At 39.1% G+C, this 12147-nt stretch overlaps 2 protein-coding genes across 2 annotated transcripts; one reads left to right on the forward strand and one right to left on the reverse strand.

The window, feature by feature from the left end:
• The first annotated feature begins 2374 nt into the window (after positions 1–2374).
• ndr1 (nodal-related 1) lies at positions 2375–4783 on the forward strand. The gene is made up of 3 exons (XM_050053062.1): positions 2375–3148; positions 3413–4170; positions 4281–4783. The coding sequence occupies exons 1-3, from the start codon at positions 2836–2838 to the stop codon at positions 4431–4433; spliced, it is 1224 nt and encodes a 407-aa protein (XP_049909019.1). The 5' UTR covers positions 2375–2835; the 3' UTR covers positions 4434–4783.
• A 2321-nt stretch (positions 4784–7104) lies between these two features.
• On the reverse strand, positions 7105–11596 carry LOC126395528 (eukaryotic translation initiation factor 4E-binding protein 2-like). Its single transcript, XM_050053071.1, has 3 exons — positions 11312–11596; positions 7621–7806; positions 7105–7523 (listed from the first exon to the last, which is right to left on the reverse strand). Exons 1-3 carry the CDS (start codon positions 11445–11447, stop codon positions 7498–7500), a joined length of 348 nt encoding a protein of 115 aa, XP_049909028.1. The 5' UTR covers positions 11448–11596; the 3' UTR covers positions 7105–7497.
• Positions 11597–12147: the final 551 nt, after the last annotated feature.

Genomic DNA, 12147 nt, shown 5'->3' on the forward strand with positions numbered 1-12147 from the left:
TCAGATGTAGGTATTAATGTTTTCGACAGTTGATGATTTACAGTGTTTCCGCTGACAGAGATCAAGGCGTACACTTAATGTTGCTGCGTATTGGTGTTTCACCCACCTTCAATGCTTCTCAGCGAGGTGGTTTTTGGATAAATTTGGCTCCTTTACGCACGGAACGACTCACAGTAACAAAAAGAAATCAAAGCTTTGTAGTTCGCCACCAGCTCTTTCTTCTCTCCTTGGATGTCAAGTGTGCAGTTTGACTTATGAATGGGCGACCATCAGCTGCCGTGTCTGACGTCATATTGTCCCTTTGATGCTGCTGTCAGTCACAGCAGATTGCTAATGGTTCATGAAATCTTTTCATTGAAGCTGTCCAAAATTTCCTGAATGTTACAGCTCACCCAAATATTAATTTGCATTTGATGAGTGAATAGCTGCTGATGTTATACATCCGCATTCACTGCTCTCAGTGAGGCGATGAGACGGTGCGCATTCTGGAAAGCTTTTGCGCTTTTACGCACGGAACAAACTACTGTAATTATCGATGCTTTGTCTTTGAAAACAGTGCCCACGAGTAAAACTGACAAAGTACCAAGCCAACATTTGTATGTGGGGCCATGTGGGTAGTAAATGGGCTGAAGAATTGGCCCTATATAGGACTGTCCACGGGCCCCATACTGGCCCCATGCCAACCGCCCACATGAGTGGACACCCAAGTGGACCTCCTGGTTAAATAAAGGTTAAATAAAAAAAAAATACCACTACAGTCTACAGATAGTCTCCTACAAAAGTCATGCATTCAAAGCGTTACATAGGAGAAGTACAGGATTATTAGCATCAAAATATACTCAAATATGTCGTGAATTTTAGTCATAAATGCAGCATATGGTAAAGGTGGAGCCAAACTGACTATCTGATACACTTCAATATAAAATATATTGATGCCATGACGTGACACTTTGATGCTGCTGCTTTATTTCATTCATCCACCAAGTGATTTAATGATAAAAAATAATTTAACTCTTGCATTACGGTTCAAACTCGCTCCTATTATCACGTGAAACCCTGAGTGTGCAGCAAACTGCAGTTCTAAACAAAAGTTTGTTTCATGTTGTGACAATAAAGAACTTTCAAAGACAAGGACTAATTTACCTCTAATGGATTTTTTTTTATTCTGTTCACACATCATACTCATCAAAAAGCACCAAAGCTTTGTAGTTCGCCATCAGCTCTTTCTTCTCTCTTTAGATGTCAAGTGTGCAGTTTGACTTATGAATGGGCGACGATCAGCTGCCGTGTCTGACGTCATTAATGTCCCTTTAATGCTGCTGTCAGTTACCATGGCATATATGAAATATTTTTTTCCTTTTCATTGAAGCTGTCTTAAATTGTTGATTTATATAATTCACCTAAACATTTTTATGTAGCATAAACACCTGCTGTTGAAAATAAACTTTATTTGTTTGGCACTTTCCAAAACACAGATACACAGTGCTTTAAGAGACAAATAAAATAGTATACACCATCAAGATTAAAACAGCAATAAAAACATTGGACATAGGTTAAGACCAGATAAATCAGAGTGTGTAATAAAAATAAATAAATAATAAAACTGATAAAAGGATAGAAACTAGACACACAACAGATTTACTGTAAAAAAAAAAAAAAAAGGTTGCCAACCTCAGTGTATATGAATTTAATTATTGCCATTAGCTGCATAGATAAAAAAAAATGAATCTAAAAAATTAGAAAAAAAATATCCTGACATTTTGCTTATTTTTGCTTTATTTTATTTTTTTACGTACTTTTGATAATTTATTATTCATTATTTTTTATTATTATTTATTTATTTATTTATTATCTCCGGCTTAGTTCCAATTTTTTTATTATTATTATTTTTGTTATATTAGGAAACACTTTATTACCTTAGTTAGTTTATAGATTATCCGAATAGCCTCTTTGTTGTATATTTATAGTATTTATTAATATCTAATTAGCAGCAGTGAAAATATTAAATTGTTTATAGGTAAATATTAAATTTACCTAGTATGCGAGTATACGTTATTGTAAGCTCCTGTAACCTTTCAAAAAGACGTAGTGCAAAATATATAGTCAATAAAAAATGACCAATAATTAAAATGCAACATGGAACATATTAAGATTTTTTGTTTTAAATGTTATTTTTTATTTTATTCATTTTTTTGTGCCAAATATTAACCTTGAAAATCCTCTCTTGATTTTATTTTCTGTACTCCGTCCCAACAGAAAATATGGAGCATATTGAGATTTTTCAAAATATTTCTATTTTTATTTTATTTATCTATTTAATTTAATTTGTATTTTTTTTTAATGCATCAAAGTTGTGCCAAATATTAACCCTGACAATCCCCTTTTGTTTTTATTTTCCTCACTCTGTCCCAACAGGCTCCTACAGGTCACGACCTGCGCTACAGAAAGTGTTTTCTGATTAACTCCCGTTACTTACCCATTAATCACAGCGCAGTTACGCAGCTCATAATCTCCTTAACTAATAATATTGTCCTGGCTTCTTATCAAAGGGATCTTTAATACACACACAACAACAATCAGCATGCTGCGCGTTTACACTTTTTCACACCTCATTCACTACAAAGACAAATTGGTTTCGATACACAACGACCTTGTCACGTTTAAGTCTTTGAGCGCTCCCGTGGATCACACACGCCCTCAACCCATCTGCACCTTGACAGATCTCTTCAAAGGACGCGAGGAGAGAGGGGTGTGATTATAAATCCAGGTCTCAGCATCTCACCTGGAGCATTTGGGAATCTACCTGTGGAAGAGACAACACCACACCTGGGAATTATGAAGGGACTAGCTGTGGATTTCTCTTTTGCGCTTCTTCTTCTGCTGCTGGTGGATTTGGTTTTGGGTCTCGCTGCGCAGACCTTTCCTGGGATGCATCCTGACGCACTGCTCCGTGGGATGAGTGCCGGGTCCAGACGCACCGTGCAGAGGCAGCAGGGCAGCAGGCTGCCCCTCTACATGATGCAGCTCTACCGGACCATGCTGACCGAGGACCGGGACAGGACTCCGGCTGCCAGCCTGAGCCACATCAGGGTGGAGGACAACCCCGGGCTGCACGCCTCTGACTCTGTCGTCAGCCTTGTTGCAAAGAGTGAGTATCCATATCATTTTTCATGACGTGGCTGTGCAGTTTTCCTATAAAGTTATGCAATGCACATTCAGTTCAAAACATAAGTAGTGTCTATAGTTTCCTTTGACATCTCCCTACAAAAGGTGGATGCTGTTGATTTATTTCAGTCCTCTTAATTTAATCATTTGTCTAATCAAACCTGATGCTGCATTTGAGTGCCTGTGCAACTCTCTATCACCTTTACAGATGATGTCAAATGTTAACCTTCACTCTTCTTTCTTTCAGGCTGCCTGCAGGTTGGCAACAAGTGGTCCGTCACCTTTGACCTCTCCTCCATGTCTGCAAGTGACAACATCCAACTGGCTGAGCTCCGCATCCGCCTCCCTGCCTTCTCAGAGTCTTCCCACGCCTCAGTGGACATCTACCATTCCCACAGGGACGGATGCTCTGGCATGCACTGCCCGGAGAACAAGCTTCTCTTGGGCCGCCTGAGAGCTCATCCCAGCTCCATGGTCTCCCCTTCTTCCTGGAAGGTGTTCAACATGACGGAGATGCTCAGTCGCTGGCTGCAGAAGGAGCAGTCCACACAGAGGATGGAGGAGGAGGTGGAGGAGAAGCAGGAGGGAGTCCAACACTCTACAACCGACCGGGTCATGATGGTGGTCTACTCAAAGCAGAACCCAAACAGCCAGCGAATGCCGACACTCATCCGCACAGCAGAGCACTCCAAGTACGTCAGCCTGGACCGGGAGCGAGGGGCAGCCAGCCTTGGTTCCAGACCGAGGAGCCGCAGGTCCAGGAGGCACCATCACGCTCATCAGCAGAGACAGAGAGTGGCTGGAGCTGCTCCTGTCAGCAAGCCCACAGAGGAGGAGAAGAAGGGTCCTCTCTGCAGGAAGGTGGACATGATGGTGGAGTTTAAGAAGCTCGGCTGGAGCGAGTGGATCGTCTATCCTAAGCAGTACAATGCCTATCGCTGTGAGGGGAGCTGTCCTACACCTGTGGATGAGACCTTTACTCCAACCAACCATGCATACATGCAGGTAAGTCTCAATTTAAGACAATGTCCTCTACTTTCACTGCACAGTATTTGCTGCAACATGACTATTAATTAAACACTGTGATCTAATCATTCGTTCTCTTCTCTCTCCAGAGCCTTCTGAAACTTCACCACCCAGACAAGGTGCCATGTGTGTCCTGTGTGCCAACACGCCTGGCTCCGCTCTCCATGCTGTACTTCGAGAACGGGAAGATGGTCATGAGACATCACGAGGACATGGTGGTGGAGGAGTGCGGCTGCCACTGAGCAAGAGACCTGAAAACCTTTGGGTTAAAGGTCAGATAGACCGAAGCTGCTGCTGAGCTGTCGGCCCAGACGAGTCTACAGCTGCAGGACTGAACGGCTCAGAGGCACAACGTGGATGGATTTCCACAGGCACTTTGCAGAGACGTCCAGTTTGACACTGGGACAGAGGCTGCTGCTGCGATGCAGGACATAACTGAAGGGAACTACTCTATATCCTGGACACAGCTCTCAAAAGTTTGAAATTATTGCTACCTTTTGTAGGAGATAATGTGACCTTAATTGTGTCTTCATTTGCAATTGGATGAGCTATAATTCATAAGGACTGATAATGCTGATAAAGATGAAACAAGGTGAGGACAAGAGCACAATATGGTCACTGACTGAAGCACTAAAGAAGATTCACAGAAAGAGTTTTATGTACAATCTTTATGATAGAAGACTGAATTTTTTAATGCCATTGAAAGAACAAATGCAAATGTGAGAATGGTGTGAGCGCTTTTAACTTTATTGAGATGTTTGGGTCACGTTGACCTGATTGTATGTTTGCTATGTACAATAATACAATAAATTATTTCTTATCTGAACAAAGTGTTTGATGGGTTTTTATTACAATGTTTAAACAAGAATATAAATCAAGCTGCTCTTTTCCCTTTACTGTATGAGGCTTACAAAAAGAATCTTGGCAAAAGAGATACAAAGGCGTAGGTTTTGAGGATCCTTCATACTCCCTTAGAATATTTTGAGCACCAAACACTTCATTTCCTGCGTTCTGGTCAATTTTATGAACTGATTTACGCCTTTCTGCTTCAATTTAGGGTGTAAAAGTCTTTAATGTTGTCAAAATAAAATTCCTCTGCTACTTTTATGTTTTTATTGGTTGGGTCTCAAAAACATATTCTCACTCCGACCTCGTCACATATTGACGTTTGGTCATGAACTTTCCAGGTCGCGATATGACGTGCGAGGCACCCTGGGTGTGTTGGTTGTTGATGTTCTGGGACGCCGTGTCAACTTCAGCCTGTTACATGCATTGTCTTCTTTCAAAATACACTTCAGTTTTCACAGGATATGTACAGCTTGCATACAGTCTCTTTCAAAATAAATGTACTATGTCAGTACAACACTGCAAATCGACATTTTTTTCCTTCAATAACAAAGCATGCTGTTATGTTCTGCCAATACACACATGTGGTGGGGTTAAGGAAAAAAGAACAGGGTTTACAATCCACACCGGATACAACCTCCCAGGTGAACATCTGTGGCTGTTGGATCCATCCACCATCCCTCCACCCGCCCTACTTGGACTTCTGCCGCCTTAACTTTCATCCTTGTCCTGCCATGTTTCCCCAACGCTGCTGGGTGCCATTTAACTATAACAACGACCAGTTGTGCATCATTTTTTGTCGGTGTCTGACACCAGAAGTCACTGCCCTAGCGCAGATTTCAGCGACTTTTAAGCGAGACCAGGTTGGTTTTAAATGTAGAAGGAAACATGTCCCCTGCATCCTCCTTAACTTCAACACCTACTGTAACATACCTAAATGTAATGGAACCATCATCAATATCATCAATAACTCAGTAACACCTGCACTTCTGCTGAACTTTCTTCAGATCCTACAAGAGAAAAGACTTCACGGATTAGGACTGACTGTTGTTTTCCAGCAAAAAAACAAAACAAAAAAGCTTTAAAAACACATCCCATGCTGTCTGTCCACTACCAAGCAGCAGGCCAACAAAGTAAGCAGCTAGCCGTTAAACACAGACCACCCTGCTCACTCCGCAGTCGTCAAAATCCGGCGCTTGGGCAGTGACTTGTGGTGTCAGAAACTGACAAAAAAAAAGCCATCCTTTAACGTTGGCATGGTACATGGCCAGTCGCCGTTATAGTTTAATGGTGCTCAGCGGCATCAGAGGGAAACATGGCAGGACATAAACCAAAGTTAAGGCAATGAACGTCCAAGTAGGGAGGGTGGGTCAAGCATACACCGACTTTCACCTGGGAGAGCAGTGTTCGTGTCCTGCAATGTGTGTTAGTTGTTGAGGGCAAAAAAACATCACTTTACGTTGTTTTACCGATGTAGTGGGTTTATTTTGAAAGAGACTGTATGTAAACGTTACATTTCCTGTAAAAACAGAAGTGTATCTTGAAAGAAGACAATGCACGTAACAGGCAGAACTTGACACGGTGTCCCAGAACGTCAACAACCAACACACCCAGGGTACTTTGCATGTTGTATGTGGACGTGGAAAGCTCATGACCAAGCGTCAATATGTGTCGAGGTCGGAGTGAGAATGTGTTGGCATCAGATGATTTACTCAGGAGTTTGTGAATACAACAAAAAAAGAGCTAACAGTAGAGTGAGTATTGGACGTGCACTCAGAAACATGGATGCTAATGTAGCTCTGTATGTGCTGGATGTGATCTGTTTGCTATTAAACTCGCCATATAAACTTTAAAGGTGTTAACATGTCAGTTTTGTGTTTACAGCTTGTTTCTCTTGTTGGCTAAGCATGTAAAATCTGAGATTTGTCCCATGCCAGAAAGGTCAAATTTACATGTAACAATTAAAAAGCTTTTCAGAGGAAAGATATTAGGGTGTTTTGGAGCCATAAAACAAAGCATATCTAAAAAAATATACAATGTGAGTTACACAGAAAAGATGATTACAGATTTCTTAACAGAATTCCCAAGTTTTAATAGTTTTACTTTCCACAACACAGCTCATTAATTTCAACAAATGAGTCAGATCACATAAAATATTTATGTTTAATTTCAACAAAACTTTGACGTACTTGTCAAATATGTCACAGATCATACAAGGTCAAGTATATCCAAAGTAAAGAAACATTTTAATGCATCACTTTGTGTTGTTTGATAAGAGTACATCACTTTAACACATGTTAAGCTTTAGAAAACAAATGCCATCTACAAATTCAGAACAAATCTGAAGCTGGGTTTCACAGTTCAGTAAGACTTCTCATTAAAGCTGAGAATGTTTTTATCTCCGTTAAAAAAAAAAGCAAAGAAAATGTTAATTTCTTTTATCCTCACAGCCGACTTTGTTCAGATGTCTATTTCAAACTGGGCATCTTCAAGAGAAAGAAAAGACAGTGCAGATGAGTAGAACACATGAACACATGAAGGATCGCGGCTCATCTCTTGTGCACATTTTAAATACGCATTTACCTGTGCTCTCCTCTGTGTGCAGGTTGTGGTTGGTGTTATTGCTGGGTGTCTGTTCAGGCTGCTGTGTGTCACTGGGTTTGAGTGGCCTGGTGACTCCTGGGATGTCGGGCAGGTTGGGAGGCGTACGGGCCAGAGGAGACGTCCGACACTGCAGCAGGAACTTCCTGTCGTAGATGATTCTGGTACCTGTAGGAAGCAGCAAAGGAAAAGTTCATGTCAGTATTTTGACAGTAAAGCACGGTAACATTTTAAGTGATCAATATTTGCAGCAGCTGTGCTCATACTGTACATTAAATCTTGTGGAAAAGTTTATACTAATGTCAAACTTTTTTTTGGTTACTCTACCATAGATGCTTGTGTCAGTTTTACCTAAAAATAAAATTAAAAAAATCATCTGCTAACCTCCACATTTAGTATTTGTTTCTGGTATAAATGGTCAAATAAAAATTTGAAAATAGACATCAAAGAATTATAACTAGTTAAAAAAGAAAATAAATAAATAAATAGGATACAATTAAATTAGAATAAATTCAGCTGCTAACATTGACATTAAACACTTGTCACTCATTTAAGCAGTATAAAAAAAGAAATTTAATTTTAGCTGATTTAATAAAATTGAAAAAAATTAAACAGGTAACCAAAGCACAAAAAATATTTAAATTAAATCAAATACAGGAGCTAACACTGATATTTAAAATGCTGTGCACGGGCATTTTTTCTACAATGGCTATTTAACACTTATACTTGTTTAAATAGGTAGGAAATAAAATAAAAATGTAATGTAAATCAAATCAAATTAAATCCAGTAGCTAACATTGCCATTTAACACTTGTAACTTATTTAAACAGGTAAGAAAAATGTAATTTAATTTGAGCCAATTTAATACAATTCACATTATTTCACATAAAATACTTGGAACTAGTGGAAAAGGCATACAATTAAATTAAATTCAGTAGCTAACATTGCCATCAAACACTTGTAACTTTGAACAAAGACAAAAAATTTAAATTCAATTTTATCTAATTTAATAATATTCAACAAAATTCAATAGCTGACCACAACAATAAAAGGATAGACTTAAATAATACTGAATTCAGCAGCTAACATTGATATTTAATACTTGTAACTTGTTTAAATAGGCAAGAAATAAAATACAAATGTAATATAATTAATCTAATTCAATAAAATTGACAAATTTCAACAGCTAACCTCAACATAAAACACTTGGAACTAGTGGTACGGGCATACAATTAAATTGAATTAAATTAAATTCAGAAACTAACATCGCCATCAAACAATTGTAACTCGTTTGAACAGGTAAAAAATATAATAATAATAATAATAATAATAATAATAATAATAATATAATAATTCAATTTTATCTAACTTAATTTTATTCAACAAAATTCAAAAGCTGACCACAGTATAAAAAGGATACACTTAAATCAAATTAAAAAAGGTAAAAAAAAGGTAAAAATAAATAAAAAAAAATGTAATCTGATTCACGTAATTCAATAAAATTCACTAAAATCTTACAGCTAACCTCAACATGAAACACTCAAAATGAATATAATTATAAATTTATGAAAATAAATAGTTTAAAAGTATAGAATAAACACATATGAAGCACCTCCACAATATCAGGAGGACCTACTATTTCTCTGTCAGAGACTGACTGTTTTACAGTATACACGTCCATACATGCCTGTGACCAATGACCTATATTCTGTCATCCCTATCAGAGACACTGACGCACCGTCACTGACCCACTTCTGTTTTATCTGCGAGTATCTGTCCCACCTGGTGATGTTACAGAACACAGTATCAGTCTTGATGGACATGTGCGCTGTGCGTCAGCTTTCTCACAAACACTGCGGGAAAACATTCGCTGCTTCACTTTTATCACCACGCTGGAGACTTCCCAAGGACTCAGGCTCAAAGATGTTTGAGTCAAATACTGAATAAATGGGTCACACAGCTCAGCGTGTTGATGAGAGTGAGAGTTCTAGGCGCAGAGCCAAAAATCATATCAATTTATGTTGCTTTTCTAACACATGAAGTCATTACTAGCTCTTTTCCCCCTCTTTAATATAACCAGTGTGTCCTAGTGGGGTCAGCATCTAGTAAACATGTTGCTGCAGCTCAACAACAGTCTGCTGTAATAACAAGACTATAAATAGGACACTATATTTGACCATTCAGTTGTGGATTGTGTAAGAAATCTGCTGCTACAGGCTACTCACTCTGAATTCAGATATATGGTGTACATTACTGATGACATCACTGATGCCAAAACTTGTAATTGTTTATTCACATTAAAGCCCCTGAAACAAGAGCCTCTTATTCTCTAACTAACAGACATCTCCATGGGGCCCTCAAAGAAGGAAGAAGACTGCGAGACACTCTTAATCCGGTGCATGCTTTAGTTTGTCTGTCAGTATGCAAACAATACACGCAGGCAAAATGTTCACTTTCTATATAAACCTAAGAGGAACATAGGAAAATAATCATGTTGCATGATTTGAGTGCAGAGGACTGCTCGAATTTGTTTCCTTTAACCTGGTTAACTGCTGGTCTTTAGCCTTCAGGATGCAGCCACACTGTCAAACATTAACAGGACACAACACAACTGTAGACAGGACCCATAGTCTGGCTCTCAAAACAGCTTCCTTTACCTGTTTTCACACCAATGGATAAAAATAATAATTCAAATTAAAAAAATTTAAATAAATAACTGTCTCCAAAGTGTAACAAAATTAAAAACCAAAGTGTAATATTTAAATTTTATTCAATTTATGGCCTAATGGAAACACAGACACCAAAGCTAACTAATGCTGTGCGATGGGGGGGATATACGTGAAATATAATTCAACTTTTTGGGTCATAACCTGTCTCCACTCCACTGCCTGTCTCTGCATCAACTTGGTATTCTTCAAGAGCGCAGGTTTCACTTCGTCATTGGGTGACACACATCTAAAACGGGGCCATAAAATTTTGAGCATCCAACACTTTTCCTGCATTCTGGTAAATTTGTATACACCAATTTATGCCTTTTTTTTTGCATCATTTTATGGCGTAAATGTCTTTATTTTTTGTCAAAATAAAAGTCTGCTTACCTATTTATCTATTCTTTTATTTTTATAAAGGTGAATTTAGTTTTCTAAATTTATTTCAACTATTCAGATGTGTGTATGTTCCTTCTCACGCATATTTACTTATATTATTTATTTATTTGATTTGATTATTCTTTACCAATATGTTTTCTCATTGGTTGAAATATGTTTATTTATCATGCCACAGACTGTTTTTGAAGGCGCAGTCATCTAACAAAAAAACAGAACACTTTGCAACTTCGATGTGACGAAAGAACTGTGCTCCATTTTTGTTCTAAATAAAAATTCAAATAATAAAAAAATAAAAATAAAAGTCTGCTTTGTGTTTTTATTGAGGAAGACAAATAAATAAATATTAAATATTGATGGAGTGGTGTCCCCCTGTGTCCCCCCTGGGATCTACGCCTCTGGTGTTCTTCAAAAATCCCTATAGATCCTTTAATTTTAATGTAAGTGTCACTTTAAATCTGTTTACTCATATTTTACAGGTCCTTATCTAGTCCTTGTGTCTCTTTTATTACTAACTTTTTACTTTTCATAATGTCTAATAAAACTGTATTGAATGTTTTGCGTGTCACCTCCTGGTGTGGTGCTGAACAGAGTCCCTCCGGGAGTGGTGGAGTAGTCCTGGGGCAAATGGGCTGCATCGTGGATGGCGACCCGTCTGACGGCCGGGATCTCCCGGCTCCTGGTGGTCTGACCTCCCGCTGACATGTCTCCACACACCGGCTCGGTTTAACAACACACACTGGGGAAAGTTGCTGTGAGTGTGAAGGACGTTATGAAGCGACAGACCGCACAGAAATTACCTTGTGGCTCCACGTTGTGTGTGGACACATCCAAAACAAGCCAGGGTCCTCCTTCGAAACAACACGTGGAGAGGAGGGCTGTGATTGGCTGGAAGCAGGGGGCGTCACAACACGTGCGGGTTGTAGTTTTTCCTGATGTGCAGGCTGCTCTATCGAACACAGATCACACCGATGTCCTGCATGTTCAGTTTGAAGCAGCAACAGAGATAGTAGGGACAAGAATAAATGATGTCTTCTCTTTCTCTCTCTACACACTCACTGGCCACTTTATTAGGTACACCGTGTTAGTACCAGGTTGGACCCCCTTTGCCTTCAGAGCTGCCTTAATTCTTGGTGGCATAGATTCAACAAGGTGCTGGAAACATTCCTCAGAGATTTTGGTCCGTATTGACATGATAGCATCACACAGTTGCAGTGAACTCATTGTCATGTTCAAGAAACCAGTTTGAGATGATTTGAGCTTTGTGACATGGTGCGTTATCCTGCTGGAAGTAGCCATCAGAAGATGGGTACACTGTGGTCATAAAGGGATGGACACGGTCAGCAACAATACTCAGGTAGGCTGTGGTGTTTAAACCATGTTCAGTTGGTACTAAGGGGCCCAA

Source organism: Epinephelus moara, chromosome 9, assembly GCF_006386435.1.
Source record: "Epinephelus moara isolate mb chromosome 9, YSFRI_EMoa_1.0, whole genome shotgun sequence".
In the NCBI taxonomy this organism is placed as follows: Eukaryota; Metazoa; Chordata; class Actinopteri; order Perciformes; family Serranidae; genus Epinephelus; species Epinephelus moara.

What these genes read in the sequence shown, in the direction of transcription:
- ndr1 (XM_050053062.1), top strand. Translation starts at nt 2,836, where the DNA reads ATGAAGGGACTAGCTGTGGATTTCTCTTTTGCGCTTCTTCTTCTGCTG. An exon ending in CGTCAGCCTTGTTGCAAAGA is followed by an intron (nt 3,149 to 3,412) that starts GTGAGTATCCAT and finishes TCTTTCTTTCAG; the next exon opens with GCTGCCTGCAGGTTGGCAAC. An exon ending in CCAACCATGCATACATGCAG is followed by an intron (nt 4,171 to 4,280) that starts GTAAGTCTCAAT and finishes TTCTCTCTCCAG; the next exon opens with AGCCTTCTGAAACTTCACCA.
- LOC126395528 (XM_050053071.1), bottom strand. Translation starts at nt 11,447, where the DNA reads ATGTCAGCGGGAGGTCAGACCACCAGGAGCCGGGAGATCCCGGCCGTC. An exon ending in GTTCAGCACCACACCAGGAG is followed by an intron (nt 7,807 to 11,311) that starts GTGACACGCAAA and finishes TGCTTCCTACAG; the next exon opens with GTACCAGAATCATCTACGAC. An exon ending in GCACACAGAGGAGAGCACAG is followed by an intron (nt 7,524 to 7,620) that starts GTAAATGCGTAT and finishes TTTCTCTTGAAG; the next exon opens with ATGCCCAGTTTGAAATAGAC.